We start from the raw sequence: 17,058 nt of genomic DNA, 5'->3' as shown, positions 1-17,058 counted from the left end.
TTAATACCTCATTGAAATACAACTTTCTATTCCAGTAGCTTCTTTCCAAGAATAGCAGGCTTGTGAAACTCTCTTCCTGCTGTTTTCTGTCTACCTATAGCCTTGATTTTATTTTCAAGACTAAGGCTAACAGACATCTCTCTCTCGTCTTTGCAAGAATCATCTTCCAGTCTTGTTAGCTCCTTATACCAAAGGGCTTAAATGTAACTAGCAAGGATACCCAGCGTTGCCCGGGTGGACATGGGGTTTGGTTTGGACAAAGCTGTTATACGAAGGATACTGTCTGATGCAACTGACGAAAGTTTTTAGCGAACATACGAACACACAAACAAACCAATGTTTGAGATTTATATAACAGAACAATGATGAACAGCCATTTTACAGTCATCTCCTCACATAGTTCCCAGTAGACATGGTCCCAGTTTTCATAAATTTTATCCCTCAACACTGAGGTTACAGTTGGCGAACTTGTGGCCCCCGGCACCACTAGATTTCTGTACGTCACTCTTATTGCTAGTCGAATGCATCACCAGCTATCAGTTGCAGTCAAGATGTACACAAAAAGAGGATCGCAGACCTCAATCCATTTTGTAAATTAAAAAAAAACAAAAAAACCTGTTACCAGTCAGTGCACTTCAATATCCTTTGACTTTATATTTTTTCTACAGAATTTTCAGTGCAAGTCCATAAACACCACCCACTAAAAAAAGTTTAAAAAGAAAGAAAAATCTTTATGGTGTACATACCTGTGACAGAAAGAATATTGGACACGGAGAATCATGTAAATTGATCAGGTAGTTTTATTTATTTAAAAAAAAAGATAATTAAATTTTATGGCGAAATGGCATCTCTAAACAACATTTTGCAAATAGTTTGAAGAACTAAGGAGATAATTCCAAATAATTCAAATTTGCCAGATTTTAGAAAGCCATTCTTAACGCTGTGAAAGAAGACATTAGAAAATCAATTCATCATTGGTTAATCCTTAAAATAGCTCAGAAATATAGTTCACATCAGCATAATGCCTACAAATTCCCATTAATTTCTTAAAAAATTTTCTTTATAAAAAGAAAATTACTTGGTTAATTAACATGATTTTTGGTACATGATATTTTCTGTCACAGGTACCTATATCAGAAATAGTTTTCTTTATTTCTGTTCTTTATCGGGGGTGGGGTATGAATTTGCACTGAATCTTCATACGTACCAATGTTCAATATAAGAAAGTTGTAGAATTTTTTCAGACAACAAAGAAAAAGAAAACCTGTGTCAAATTAGTTAGGTTATTTTGTTTTATGGCATAGCAACCCTTTTTATATTATTTAATGCTGAATCTGGTCATTTGGTAAAAAATTTTATTCTTCATATTATTTAAATTTTCCAATATTTATTCCTGATATTCAGCTTGATTGTTATTGTTTTACGGCATATCAACCCTTTTCATGTTATTCAATGTTGGATAATTTTGAAAAAAAGTTTCATGTTTCAAGTTTATTCTAGCTTCAAATATTTATTTACGGTGTTTGGTTTGGTTGTTTTATAGGAGGAAAATTGTTATTTTTGTTTTTGATTGAGTTTTGCGTACAGGAAAAGAAAACAAAGCCATAACATCACTGTTTAGTGCATTTTAAGTCAGGCAGCCAATATCTTCAGACAGCCTGGTCTGGTAGCACCGGTATCCATATCAAAAGTGCATTTTAAAAACCTGACGGAACAAAACGAAAAGGTTCCTACCTTAAATCCAACCTTAACCAAATCTCGTCTTTTCAAGGCGGCATGCGTACACGTCATGGCAATAATCTTCGTCTCTTTAATAAGCAAATAATCAGCGCGATCGGCTCCACTACGAAGCAACTCAAATGCTCGGAATTCCTGGAAGTAAATGAAAAGTTTATTTAAAAAAAGAAAATTAAAATATGTACCGTTTATCAAGTTTCGATTGAGAACTATTAAAAACAGATTCGTGATGGGTTGATTCCAATACTTCCCCCAATTCTGATACAATTACCAATTCTGATTCTTTTACACTTGTAAATACTTAAGTATAAAGTTTTTTTTCTGGATTGTAATGCAATGTAACGTGTAGATGATCTTGTAGGATTAATCAATTGGGGGAGAGGAATCTATAAATTTTAGTTTTTTCTACTAATTTAAAATCAATATCATTCTATCATTAGTACTAGCAATTAAAAATTAAGTTTAACAAAAAAATAAATAAAGGAATTGTTTTTGAATTGGGGGGGAAAAAAAATTTACTAATTTTTTTTGATTCCGATACCACAAACCAAATATTCCGATTTTTTTCTGCTTCCCGATTCTGATTGTCACAATACAACTAAAAACTATTTGATCTAAACAAATCGACAAATAGATTGACAGTTGGATAATGATTAATACCATGAGAGGATTGAAAAACACGAAATGTGCAGACACATCTCCAAATAATATAAAACTGAAGTACAAAACATTGACTAATCAACTGATAAAGCCGCAGCTTATATTCTGGACACATCTACCAAAGTTTCTAAAGCTAGATGGCTCTGACAGTAAATTTGAATAAGAAATTAAGAAATAGTGTCATTAGTATATAAACCATTGTTCGCCAACCGCAATCTTAGCGCTCATACAAAGGTTGCTGTGTACAACGCAGTCATACCCACCTTCCTGCATGGGTTCCGTATCGCCATCACATCAGGCTGCTGGAGTCATTTCACATCAGACTACAGCAGATCCTTGGCCTCAATTGGTAGCACAAAGTGTCCAATTCAGAGATTTGCAAGAGAGCTGGAGTTTTCCCTCTAGAATCCCTCCTTATCCGTTGTCAGCTTCGATGGTTGGGCCACGTCATCAGGATGCCTTCAAATCAACTAACTCAAAGAGTTCTCTTTGGTCAGCTTACTCACAGCCGACGAAATGTCGGCTGCCCAAAGAAACACTACATAGACTGCATCAAGCTCACCTTCAAGTGCTGCAATATCCCCTTCAATCTTTTGGAGACTTTGGCAACAGATAGAGACACTTGGCACTCCACATGTGATAGCAAGTTGGCCTTCTTCAACAACAAGCATGAGCGAGCAGCTACGGAGTGTCGCACACTAAGATGGTGATGAGCAGCGGTCACTCACCATCAAAACCCAAATCCTGTTTTCCTGTGCAAAGAAGTGCAGATTGCAGATCGGGCTTCACAGTCATCAATGGAGTCACAGAGTCAATTAAAAAAAAAAAAAAAAAAAGACGAAGAAGATGTTTTCATCCACATGGATAGACTACCATAACTAAAACTAATATAAACTATTGATTATATGACCTGCAATAAGGAAGGACTGACAATTAATAGGAGCTCAGTGAATGACCCAACGGATCTCATTTTTTTCTAGTATATATATATATATATATATATATATATATATATATATATGATGTGTGCGTGTTACCATTACACTTTGTTCTGTCAGAATTCTTAGATAGTGAGTGGTGAGTGTAAGATAATCCCGTTTTTTACTGATCCTCAAATCGAAAGGTGTTGCAACAGAAATGAAGAAATCAAAAATACAAATTGGAAATTAAAAATTATTAATAGAATTATCTCCCCTTTGTGTTTGGAGTTTATATATTTTTATATATATATATATATATATATATATATATGTTATCTCTGCTTTGCAGAGCAGCCGTTTAGAATTTCTAAAACTAGATAGCTCTGGCAGTCAATAAGTAGTAATAGAATTATCTCCCCTTTGCAGATTGAAGTTTCTAAACCCAGATGACTGACAGTCAATTTGTATAAGAAATAGTGTCTTTAGTATACAAACTCTACTTTTTTTTTTTTTTAAGAGTGCTATTGATTATATGACCTGAAATAAGGAAGGACTGCCACTCTTCTTTGCTCATCTTTCAATCTAATGGTTTCGTAGCAGAAATGAAGAAATCGAAAACACAAACCTTTTTTTTTTTTATATAGCTTACAATTTATTGCCTGTAGAATAACGGCATCCCTTTTAGCACATCCACCCTTTAGTCATCATATTTAAAAATGAAAACAAAACTGTTTGCAATTTACATTGCAAATTACTTATTTACTTGTAATTATCAAAACAATCACAGTCACATTACAAATGTGTCATCTACGCACAACCCTGACTTACATTTTGTTACAGCTTATTTTCTAGTGACATCGGCCAAAAACGACTTACTTCAAGTTGTGTGAAGATCTTTTTGATATGTCGGAAACATCCCTCTGCGATTGCCAAATCTTTTTCATAAGATTCTCCAGAGAATAAAGGTTGTGGAGCATTGCTGAAGAACTTGGTAAATGGGAACAAGTCTGTGATAATCGTCTTGTTGTCTTCCTGGAAATGAGATGGTCTTTTGTTAGAACAACAAAAATATTTGGTTGCTTTTTAATGATGGAGATGCTACTGATCTTTGTTGATTAAGTTTTTTTTTTATTAAATAAAAATTAGAGGGGAAAGAGTGCAAGAATAGGAGAAAATAGAAAAGGAGAAAGAGGGAAGGGGAAAACAGAGTGTGAGAAAAAAGAAAGAAAAGAGAGAGTGAGAAAAGGAGAAAGAGGAAAAGAGAACATAGGAAAAGAAGAGAAAGGAAAAGAAAAAGAGAAAGAAAAGAGATTTCTGAAATGTTGAATAGATTTATAAAAATGGTTATATGCATTTATAAAAAAGCAAAAAAAAACAAACTTACCTTTGATTCTTCTCCTTTGATCTTGCTAAGAAACTCTTCCCATCTAGCAAGTACCTAAGAAAACAAAAAGAAATCATTATCATTTTTATAAAACATAAATGTTACCTGCTTTTATGTACCTTTTTATTTAGTTGGCTTTTACAGCAGTTCAATGTTGCTGGGAGATTTTATTTTTGTTGTTTTAATTTTTTTATAAAAATTGCTCCAGACAAGGCATAAAAAAAAAAAAAAAAAACACTTTAAGGTAAAAAAATCAGCTACCAGTAAGTGTTTGATACATAAATTCTGACCCAGAAAACAGCGATTCTTCCCCTTTGTCATGGAATGTGAGGACTAAAGGATAACATAAGAGAAACGAGTGTTAAAGGGTTGCTGAAAGTAAAATAAAAACTACTTATCCTTCTTCTGATTGCGTCTTTGTTTTTTCAAATTATTTCCTCTTAATGTCCTGGGTCATTACTTTTTTTTTTTTTTTTTTTTACAGCTCTGATAACTTTTCCTTTTGTGAATCATTTCCTAATATTCTTCGACATCTGGGCACAAGGCAGAAAACGAGGGGAACCCATAGTATCACAATTGCAAAGAACTTTGCTTTATGTACTGTATCATACAAAAGCAGCACTAATGCAAGGCGTGTTGAATCGGCTTCCTCCAAAGGAGGAAGTTTCATTGGAGTATGAAATCTACAAGCAGTCCTCAGCCGCATTCCTCCGTGTACCCAGCATCAAATAAAATTTGCATGAAATTTCTTTTCAAGAACTTGCCATCTATGGAACACATTACCATGGAACTGCTGTCCTGCAGACTACAACATGGTCATCTTCAAACCCAACATAAACAAATATTTGTCAAGTCATCCTCTTATATAATAAAATTTTGCCTATTTCATTTTAATCCAATTGAAAGTCTAACAAACCGGAAACAAATACATAATTATACAGATCTTTTGTTTATACAGCTTGTCAGAAAACCCATCAGATCACTTCCGGAAAATAGAAAAGCCTTTTCCACGCATTTACTGGTTATAGTTAGCAACATACTTCCTAAGTTCTGGCGCAGGATTACTGGAAGCGGTGACAAGGCAAAACAAATATAAAATATAAAAAAGAAAACATTTCCTAAGAACGATATTATATTACAACAGAAGACAAATGAACAATATCCAATATTATTCAAGAGAAAAATAATCGATGACAAAAAGTAATAAAAATAATGTACTTCCTAATTTTCTGCGGAGCGCTACTGGAAGCGGTGACAAGGCAAATAAGTTTTTTCACTTTGAAGTGATTTATTGGAATAAAATATAAGCAAACAACATTATTGAAAAGTATTTAATTCAAGATGGCAACCAGAAAAGTAGGTTCGCATAAAATTAAACCTGGTCTTTGATGCATGATTCAACTGAAATTATCACCTTAGAACCCCGGGATACGGCATTAAAAATTAGTAATAAAATACAGTACAGTATATAATACACACATATATAATTAAATAACATTATAAAAAACACCGTAATGCGGGGAAAATACCGTAACCAGGAGCTGAAAAACATTGTATTCTACATCGTAATCTGAAAAAAAAAAAAAAAAAAAAAAAAAAAAAGACGTATCCTAGGACCCCGTATCCTGGGGTCTATGGTATTATTGTTTTTATTTCAATATTTCCATATTTTAATGGGGAAAAATATAAAATATGAAAAAGAAAACATTTCTTAAGAATGATATTATAATTCAGCAGAAGAAAAATAGACAATATCCAACGTTAGTCAAAAGAAAAATAATCGATGACAAAAAATAATAAAAATAATGTACTTCATAATTTTCTGCGGAGCGTTACTGGAAGCGGTGACAAGAAGTGAATAAAATAAGTAAAGGGACGTTATTGAAAAGTATGCAATAGAATTTAACAAAATTATCCACATAAAATAACACAATCAGTCTTTATTCACACTTTTAACAACAAATTATTTTAGAAAAATGAAAGATTTTATTTTATTGGAAATTTTATAATAAATATATATTAATGAAATTCCTCATTTCTTGCAGAACGCTACTGGAAGCAGTGACAAGGCAAATAAGTTTTTTCACCTTCATCATTCTTCAGTATTTCTATTGTGAAACGATTTATTGGAATAAAATATAAGAAAAGGATATTATTGAAAAGTATAAAATAAAAATTAACAAAATGATAAAAAGATAAAAATAACACAATTAGTTTTTATTTGCACTTTTAATAACAAAATTAAAAATAAGTTTTTATTTTATTTGAAATTTTATAATATGTTTCTGAAATTATAAAAAATAAAATTATTGAAATCAAAATAAGAAAATTTCAAACACCATAAAAAACTAATATATAATATTCCCAAAATAATTTTAAAAGTGTTTTCAATAATTCTTTTAAAAGAGCAAAAAAGTGTTTTCAATAATTCTTTTAAAAGAGTAAAAAAGTGTTTTCAATAATTCTTTTAAAAAATAAAACTATTTTCAATTCATAATTAAAATTTTAAAAAGTATTTTCAATAATTCTTTTTAAAAGAAAGCAAAATTGTTCTCAATAATTCTTTAAAAAATAAAACTAATTTCAATAATTCTGATTAAAATTTTAAAAAGTATTTTCAATAATTTTTTTTTAAAAGAGCGCAAAAAATACTTTCAATAATTGAAAAAAAAAATTAAACTATTTTCAATAATTCTTAATTAAAATTTAAAAAAGTATTTTCAATAATTCTTTTTAAAGAAAAGAGTGAAAAATGTGTTTTCAATAATTCTTTAAAAAGTAAAACTAATACCAATAATTCTTAATTAAAATTTTAAAATGTATTTTTTATAATAAAAAAAGAACGAAAAAAAGTATTTTCAATAATTAAAAAAAAAAACAACTAATGTCAATAATTCTTAATTAAAATTTTTTTATGAGAACATATTTTTAATAATAAAAAAAAGAAAAAACAACTAAAGGATTTTCAATAATTCTTAAAAAAATAAAACTATTTCAATAATTCTTAATTTAAATTTTAGAACATATTTTTAATAATTTAAAAAAAAGAATGAAAAAAGTATTTTCAATGATTCTTTAAAAATGAAACTAATTTCAATAATTCTTAAAAAATAAAACTAATTTCAATAATTCTTAAAAAATGAAACTAATTTCAATAATTCTTAAAAAATAAAACTAATTTCAATAATTCTTAAAAAATGAAACTAATTTCAATAATTCTTAAAAAATGAAACTAATTTCAATATTCTTAAAAAATGAAACTAATTTCAATAATTCTTAAAAAATGAAACTGATTTCAATAATTCTTAAAAAATGAAACTAATTTCAATAATTCTTAAAAAATGAAACTAATTTCAATAATTCTTAAAAAATAAAACTAATTTCAATAATTCTTAAAAAATGAAACTAATTTCAATAATTCTTAAAAAATAAAACTAATTTCAATAATTCTTAAAAAATGAAACTAATTTCAATAATTCTTAAAAAATAAAACTAATTTCAATAATTCTTAAAAAATAAAACTAATTTCAATAATTCTTAAAAAATAAAACTAATTTCAATAATTCTTAAAAAATAAAACTAATATCAATAATTCTTAATAAAATAAAACCTTTTTTTTTTTTTTCACATGGAGTTCGCCACTTATCAAGGCCCAATGGCCACTCGGGGATAAGGGTTATTGTGTGTACAGTAATCAAAGGGATAGTGTAGCAATAGTATTGGAGAATTGATAAAGTGTCATTACTTAATGGAGCGGTTCATCAGGAATTTGTTTGTGTTAGACTTGTAGACATCCAAGTTGAAGTCGGGAGGGAAACAGGCAAGCGGAACAGAGTTCCACAGGCGTGCAGTTCTAAGAAAGAAGCTTTGTTCATGGAATCTACGTTTTGATTTAGGCACAGATAAGGAGTGGGGGAAATTATTGACGGTGGTTTCAGCTAGTCGGGTGTTTTTTGAAAAAGAATGGCAAGGGGACCAGAGAATGGAGCTCAGACGAGCACTTGCCATGAAAATAACGATAGAACAAAGATAGGCTCGCTACGTCTCTTCTGTGGGAGAGAGGTTGCAGGGAAGAGAAAAGGGCATCCCCCACTAAGCCACAAAGTCTATTTTGTACTCTGTCAACGCAGGATAGGCTGTTTTTAGCAGCTCCTGCCCAGATGTGGCAGCAGTACTCCATCCTTGGACGTACTTGGCTCTTATATAGATAGAGAATTGCATCATTAGTGGGATCTCTTCTGGAGCGGTAGAAGGATCCCACCATTTTCCCAGCGACCTTGGCAACAGACCTGATGTACGTGTTCTATTTCAGATCAGGAGTAAAGGTCAAATCCAGAAGCTTATCAAAACATGGGGCCCCCCCTAGACGAGAGCCATCCATTTCAATTGATGCCAGATGGGGATCGGAGTGTTTATGATGTAGAGATAGGAGCTTGGTCTTAGATGCATTAAAGGTAACCAGCCACCTCTTCCCCCACTGTACCACGTGCTCAAGATCAGAGGAGAGAGAATCAGAGAGAACATCATTTACGGCCTTTGATGTGTTGCCATAGATAGTCATGTCATCAGCATAGATGTCAACGAAAGATTTTAGTATGTGTTTTGGGAGATCATTGATGTAGATCAAGAAGAGAGTTGGACCCAGTATGGATCTCTGAGGGACTCCAGCATTAATTCTGTGGGCCTCTGATTTCTGCCCATCAACTACTACTCTTATGAACCTATCAGAGAGAAATGATTTAATAATTGAGAAAACATTTTCAGTGATACCGTAGCTGGAAATCTTGTGTAGGAGGCCTTTATGCCAAACCTTATCGAAGGCCTTTGATATGTCAAGAGCAATTGCCCTAGAAATGAAGCCTTTGTCGAGAGATTCACTAATCCTATGTGATATAACAGCACATCTGCTGTAGATCTAGCAAAACGGAAACCATATTGCATGTCACTAAGGAGGTTATTTCTGCTGAGGTGGTTGACTACTTCTCTATTTATTGTGGATTCCAGCAACTTACTCATGACACACAGGAGACTTATTGGTCTGTACTGAGACGGAGATGACTTATCACCTGAATTCTTAAATACAGGGCATACTGATGAGGTTTTCCAGGGTGTTGGGAAGCACTTCTCCTTAAGGCAACGCTTAAACAGCTTGGTAAGTATGGGGGCAAGTTGTGGTTATAATTTTTTTAACACTATAATTGGAATACCGTCAGGACCAGTTGCTTTACTGGAGTCAAGGTTCTTGATTAGCTTGGCGACCTCACGCACAGATATTTGTATGTTGCATAGCGTGTTGTCTGTTATAGGAGGGAATATGGGGAGTTGATGGCCTTCGTTGCACAGGGTAGAATTAGCTGCAAAGTTCTTGGCAAATAGTTTGGCCTTGTCGGATGCTGTCGAGATTACCTCTGGTCCATTGATAATGGTTGGGATAGAACGCACGTTTCTGTTCAGGATCGTATTTGCTATTTGCCAGAACTGGTGGGAACCAAGCCACTGCTCAGCTACTTTGGATTTAACGGATTAAGCATATAGTTCTCTTGCATTTTTTATTACTCTTTTACAGTGGTTGCTGGTGGTCCTGAAAGCAGCTTTCAATAATTCTTAATAAAATAAAACTAATTTCAATAATTCTTAAAAATAAAACTAACTACAATTCTTAATTATAATGAAACCTTTTCAATAATTCTTTAAAAAATAAAACTTATTTCAATATTTATTAAAAAAATAAAACTTATTTCAATAATTCTTAAAAAATTAAAACTAATTTCAATAATTCTTAAAAAATTAAAACTAATTTCAATAATTCTTAAATTAAAACTAATTTCAATAATTCTTAAAAAATTAAAACTAATTTCAATAATTATTAAAAAAATAAAACTAATTTCAATAATTATTAACAAAATAAAACTGATTTCAATGATTCTTAAAAAATAAAATTGCAATTCTTAATTAAAGTGAAACTAATTTCAATAATTCTTAAAAAATAAAACTAATTACAATTCTTAATTAAAACAAAACTAATTTCAATAATTATTAATTAAAAAAATTAATTTCAATAATTATTTATTAAAAAAACTGGGTTTGTATTACTGTACACAGATTCGAAAGAGTTGTCAAAAAACAAATATATAACAAATAAATATTATCAAAGACAAGATAAGTTACTTTTCTACCTAACTGGATACATTTTTTTTGTTTTTATTCAATGTAACATGTTTATTCAGATCGAGAAACATGCAGTGTTTACCGATGTATTGGAAAATTCAAAATGGCGCCAGACACTCTCTTTAACATGGTAAGTTTGGGAAAAGGTGTTATAAATAATAAACTAGACAAAATACTATTAAAAAAACACCGAATATATGTCAACTTATGTCACGGTAACATATAATGAGCGAATTTCTAACAGTATTTTGTCTAGTTTATTATTTATAACATCTTTTCCTGAACTTACCGTGTTAAAGAGAGTGTCGGGCGCCATTTTGAATTTTCCACTACATCGGTAAACACTGTATGCTTTTCGAGCTGAATAAACATGTTACATTGAATAAAAACACGAAAAATATATCCAGTTTGGTAGAAAAGTAACTTATCTTGCTATTGATAACATTTATTTGTTATATATTTGTTTTTTGACAACTTTTTCGAATCTATGTGTACAGTAATACAAACCCAAAAAACTAATTTCAATAATTATTAATTAAAAAAAAACTAATTTCAATTTAATTCTTTAAAAAATAAAACTAATTTCAATAATTCTTAATTAGAATAAGACCAAAAAAACTTTTTAATCATTATTAAATTAAAAAAAAAGAACGATCGGAAAACATGTTAAAAAAAAAAGAAAGAATTCCATGCACAGGGGAGATAAGCAACAAAACTGACTGACAAACAATATGGATTTAGACAAGCCCGTTCCACAGCAGACATCCTAACTGTGATCTCTGAACGTATATACCATTAACTGGACAACGCGGGGGAGGGCAGAGCGGTAGCTCTAGATATATCTAAGGCTTTTGACAGGGTATGGCATGAGGGTCTCCTCAGTAAAATCCGATCATACGGTATCACTGGTAGAATACTTAACATAATTAAATCCTTCTTAGATAAGAGAAAAATCCAGGTTGTCCTCGATGGTCGTACATCTAAACAATATGATATAAATGCGGGGGTGCCCCAGGGTTCTATCCTTGGACCTCTATTGTTCCTGATATTCATAAATGACCTCCCCGACAACATTGCCTCTGAGATGGGTATATATGCTGATGACACTACACTCTATGGCAGGCATGACAGGAAGACGAATGAACACATTTCTAAAGAAATGGCAGAAACACTAGAGAAAGACCTCCAATCTGTAGTGGAATGGGGACAAAAGTGGTTGGTCGCGTTCAATGCTGCCAAGACTAAACTAGTTTCATTCAATAATTACAAGAAACCCTCTCTACCACCCATAGCAATGGCCAACGACTCTTTATCTGAGAGTCCATCTTTCAAACTCCTTGGCCTAACGTTCACAGGAAACATGAGTTGGAACAATTACATTGAAGGCATTGCCAGGGCCGCTGCAAGAAAGGTGGGCTCTCTCTACCGTGCTAGAAATCTACTAACACCCGAAAGTATCCTGTACCTCTACAAGGCCACCATTCGCCCATGTATGGAGTATTGCTGCCACATCTGGGCTGGTGCATCTGCTACTAGTCTCTCGCTCCTTGACAAGGTTCAAAAGAGAGTCGCAAACCTGATAGGCCCTGAACTGGCATCTAAGCTTCAGCCTCTGTCCCATCGACGAAATGTTGCATCCCTCTGCCTTTTCTACAAGTATTTTAGTGGTGAATGCTCTGACGAACTGCAATCACTTGTGGCCCCATGACGTGTGCACCCTCGACAAACCCGACAGGCTGCTAAATCCCACCCCCACACTGTAGAGATCCCTAGATGTAAAAGATCTTTTTACTCCAATAGTTTCTTCCCCAGAACCGCTAGACTCTGGAATTCCATCCCAGGTCCCTGCTTCCCCAACAGTACTGACGTGCAGAAGTTCAAGTGTAACGTGAACCGACACCTTGCTGCCCAAATCCCTACATAGTACCCCAGTAGTTGTTGCCCCTGATAGTAGCCCCCTACACCAAAGTGGCAATTTGCCTTGTTTGGGGTGAAAATGTAATTAAAAAAAAAAAAAAAAAAAAAAATTTTCCTTGTCTCACTGCTTCTGGCAGCACTACGCCAGAGGTATGTATAACCAATTTCCCACCAAAATTAACTCCTTAAAGGAACAAAGGATTTCATTGACAGACAACTGGCCATTTTGTATTTACAATGTAGAGCTATGAAAAACACCATCAACTTTACTAACAATGCAAGTCCATTTCTCACAGAAGAGACGTTGCTAGTCTTTCTCCATTATCACTATTTACATGGAAAGTGTTTGACTGAGCTCCAATCAAGTCTTACTGCCACAACTACATAATTTTTTTTTATTTCTCCATCTGTGTGTCTAATACAAAACAGAATTTCCACAAACAGAATCTCTCTTCACCATGGGATTGGAGAACACAATACCATGGGATTGCTTCCCTGTGAAGTCCATATCAACAAATACTTGCCAGTTTTGTCTATTCCTTTCATTATTTTCAATCAACTGAAAATCTGGTACTTGTACAGTTTAATCAACACATTAAAAAAATGAAAATATCGAAAAAAGTTTATATTGTACGTATCCGTTTTGAACTGAAGATCTACGAAAAAAATTTCACTTAATTTGATGGAATATTTTTTTTTTATAGCAGAAAAATACGTTTTATGAGAGCGCAATGAAGTTAGACATCTTTGAATTCTTGAACACGCCACGGGGAGATAACTCAGTTTAAAGCGTCAACACTCTCTCCTCATCTTTAATACTCGCTTTTCTTCCTAAAAATGGAAACATGACTACCTTTTGCTCGGTATCATAACAAATTGTTTTTTGCTGTACAAAAAAAAACAAAAAAAAAACTACTTGATTAAATTAAGTGAAATTTTTTTTCAGAGAACTTCATTCTATAACAGATAAAAACTTTTTTTTTTTTTTTTCGATTTTTTAATGTCTTAATTAAACTATACAAGTACTGAACATCTCACTGACATATCTTTGAGTGGCTTTTGGCTTCAGTAAGTGGTGACTCAGTGTTAAAAAAATAAATAAATAAATAAAGACTATGCCAAAACATCATTATTGATAGTAAGAAAAAAAAAAAAAATTGTCTAAACATTCCTGATGAAGGCTTTGGTATAAACCAAAAATTAGAAATTAAAAAAAAAAAAAAAAAAAAAAAAAAAAAAAATATTGTCTAAACATTCCTGATGAAGGCTTTGGTATAAGCCAAAAATTAGAAATTAAAAAAAAAAAAAAATATTGTCTAAAAATTCCTGATGAAGGCTTTGAAAAATTAGAAATTAAAAAAAAAAAAAAAAAAAAAAAAAAAAAAAAAAAAAAAAAAAAAATGTCTGAACATTCCTGATGAAGGCTTTGGTATAAGCCAAAAATGAGAAATTAAAAAAAAAAAAAAAATATCATACAAGTGATCTTTTAACCGTCATGCTTTGAATTTCATTTTTTTCACTGTGCTTCCAAACAGTAGATTTCTATCAATTTTAAAAAAGTATTTATTTCAAACAATAGAACACAGAGAGAAAAAAATAAATGGACTGGCAACAACTTACTTGATACAAGTAGAAGTATCCAGCAGTTTCACAGGTGTACGACATGTCACCGGAGACATTCAGACTCTCTTGGAGTCGAGCGACCTCGTCGAGCAGTTCGAGACGTTGAGCAAGAACATAGTTCACACGACCATACCTGAAATTTTTTAATCGAACTTAAAATTGCATTGTTTTGAAAGTTACAAATCTCTACTATTATATTGAAGTCACTTTGTGTGTGAGTTCCTCATATGTTCCGAAATGGCTGAGCCTAACTTTTGCAGCTTTTACACAAAGGTAATTTATAAGTCTGGCAGTGTTCTTAGATATGTTTTGTACAGAAATTCATTCGATGAAAATTGAAAAAATCCGATTTTAAAAATAACATTTCTCTTATAAATGAATAAGAATTTTTACAGGGGAACATTTTAGGTTATACCGGCCGGTGTTGTTTAAAATATTTTCCTGTAAAAATTCTTCCATTTTATTTATAACAGAAAAAAGACTATGTTTAAGATCGTCAAGCCAAATATCAGTCAACGTGTTATTATAAACAAACACAGATGAAATTTAATGAACAACATTATCATTAATGCTTTTTTATTTTTTTATATTTTTGTGAATTACTCCATCGGGCAAATTATTCTTTGTAATATATAATATTCAACAGAGGATTGATTCTATAATAATACATATGCAATCTGCATAAGTTAAATATCATTTTAAAGCGTATTAGGTGATGCCGGGCGACCAGCTAGTATTTTATATATTTTACTAGCAGGGGGTACCCGGCGTTGCCCGGGTGTTTGTAGGTGTGTGTGTTTTTGGGTAAATCGTTGGCCGGGTGTTTGTTTTAAAAAAAACAACAAAGAAAACGAAGCCTTGATGTGCAGTTAGAAAATAATAAAGTATGAAAAAAAAACGTACAACGTTTAACGGCAGGTGCCCGTTTTTGACGAGTTAATGACGTCAACTTTGAGTGCGGGACAGTGTTTTATTTACCACAAGTTTGTTCGCTTTCTTTTTTTATACGGAAAAGCTTAATGCACATGAGGCGATCGAAAATTGTGAATATTTATCTTTTCAAAGTCGGGCAAACTAAATAGACAGGCGACCCTGGTTGTTAACTCATAGATATTATCATTTAGGCGCGATATAAAAAGTTTTTTAAGAAGTTGTGAGGCGACAGATCGGTTCTCGGAAAGAAGCCTTTCTTTGACATACACAAAAGCGCACACACACACACACACACACACACAAACATTTTTGCTTTTATATTTATAGATGTTTTTAACAACCATGTGTTTGGGTATATATGAGGTCATGTGATCATTTTTTTCGTATATGTTATGCAATCATGAGTAACACACATGAAAACAAAAAAATAAATAATTTGTTGAAGACAAACGTAAAAGACGTCATGGAAACATGTTTGTTGTTTTATTTTTTGACATATCAATCTTTTTATTTGGATTTCGTTTTTATGCTGCAAGTTTTTTGTATTTTTTTCTTATAACCATAGTTTGGGAGGTAATTATTATTATTTTTGGATTTTTTTCTTATAACTATAGTTTGGGAGGCAATTATTATTATTTTTATATTTTTTTCTTATAACCATAGTTTGGGAGGTAATTATTATTATTTTTATATTTTTTTCTTATAACCATAGTTTGGAAGGTAATTATTATTTTTGGATTTTTTTCTTATAACCATAGTTTGGAAGGTAATTATTATAATTTTTGTATTTTTTTCTTATAACCATAGTTTGGAAGGTAATTATTATTATTTTTGTATTTTTTTCTTATAACCATAGTTTGGAAGGTAATTATTATTATTTTTGTATTTTTTTCTTATAACCATAGTTTGGGAGGTAATTATTATTATTTTTGTATTTTTTTCTTATAACCATAGTTTGGGAGGTAATTATTATTATTTTTGTATTTTTTTCTTATAACCATAGTTTGGGAGGTAATTATTATTATTTTTGTATTTTTTTCTTATAACCATAGTTTGGGAGGTAATTATTATAAGTGGTGGGATGATTCATCGGAATCGGGAAAAATCAGAACTTTTTGGGGTATTGGAATAATAAAAAAAAAAGAGTGTCTATTTTCCGATGCCAAAAACGATTCCTTTAATTATCTTTGTTTATTTGATTTTGTTTATAACAAAATGTTCCACACTACTGGTAGCAATAATAAAATAATAAATAATTATTGATTTTAAACAACCAGTAAAATTAAAATCTATAGATCACCCATCTCACAAGTGAGTTTTTACGTTTGAGAAAATATATTCACATTTAACATGTGCTTTTTATGGTAGCTGGGGGGAAAAAAATCAACTTTATAGTTAAATATTTAGAGGTTTATAAAATCGGAATCGGAATCAGTAATTGTATCAGAATCGGGAATTTAATATGGAATCGATAATCCTATCAGGATTGGGAAAAATATTGGAATTGTCCCATAACTAATATATATATATATATATATATATATATATATATATATTCATTTTATTGGTCCCCCGACAAAAGGAGGGTGGACCTCTAAATTCACCCTTGTCTGTTCATCTGTCCGCACTTTTCTTCAGAACTACACCTTGGAATTTTTTAAATTTTGCACAAACATTAAACATGATATGGGTAAAAAAGGAACAGAACAGATTTTC

The 17,058-nt window shown here is 31.6% G+C and overlaps 1 protein-coding gene across 1 annotated transcript in view; it reads right to left on the bottom strand.

The window, feature by feature from the left end:
- The window catches only part of LOC145296088 (RNA helicase aquarius-like), a 143,644-nt gene that overhangs the window by 36,927 nt on the left and 89,659 nt on the right, over positions 1-17,058 (bottom strand). The window contains exons 27-30 of the mRNA XM_080142226.1: positions 14,407-14,542; positions 4,702-4,755; positions 4,194-4,349; positions 1,735-1,872 (exon numbers count right to left, since the gene is read on the bottom strand). Of these exons, the coding sequence (XP_079998352.1) occupies positions 1,735-1,872; positions 4,194-4,349; positions 4,702-4,755; positions 14,407-14,542 (484 nt within the window). The remainder of the gene's footprint in view (positions 1-1,734; positions 1,873-4,193; positions 4,350-4,701; positions 4,756-14,406; positions 14,543-17,058) is intronic.

The sequence above is a fragment of the Euprymna scolopes genome, chromosome 16 (assembly GCF_053919585.1).
Source record: "Euprymna scolopes isolate OS-2025 chromosome 16, ASM5391958v1, whole genome shotgun sequence".
NCBI classification, from domain to species: domain Eukaryota; kingdom Metazoa; phylum Mollusca; class Cephalopoda; order Sepiida; family Sepiolidae; genus Euprymna; species Euprymna scolopes.
This window is presented reverse-complemented; position numbering and strand designations above follow the sequence as displayed.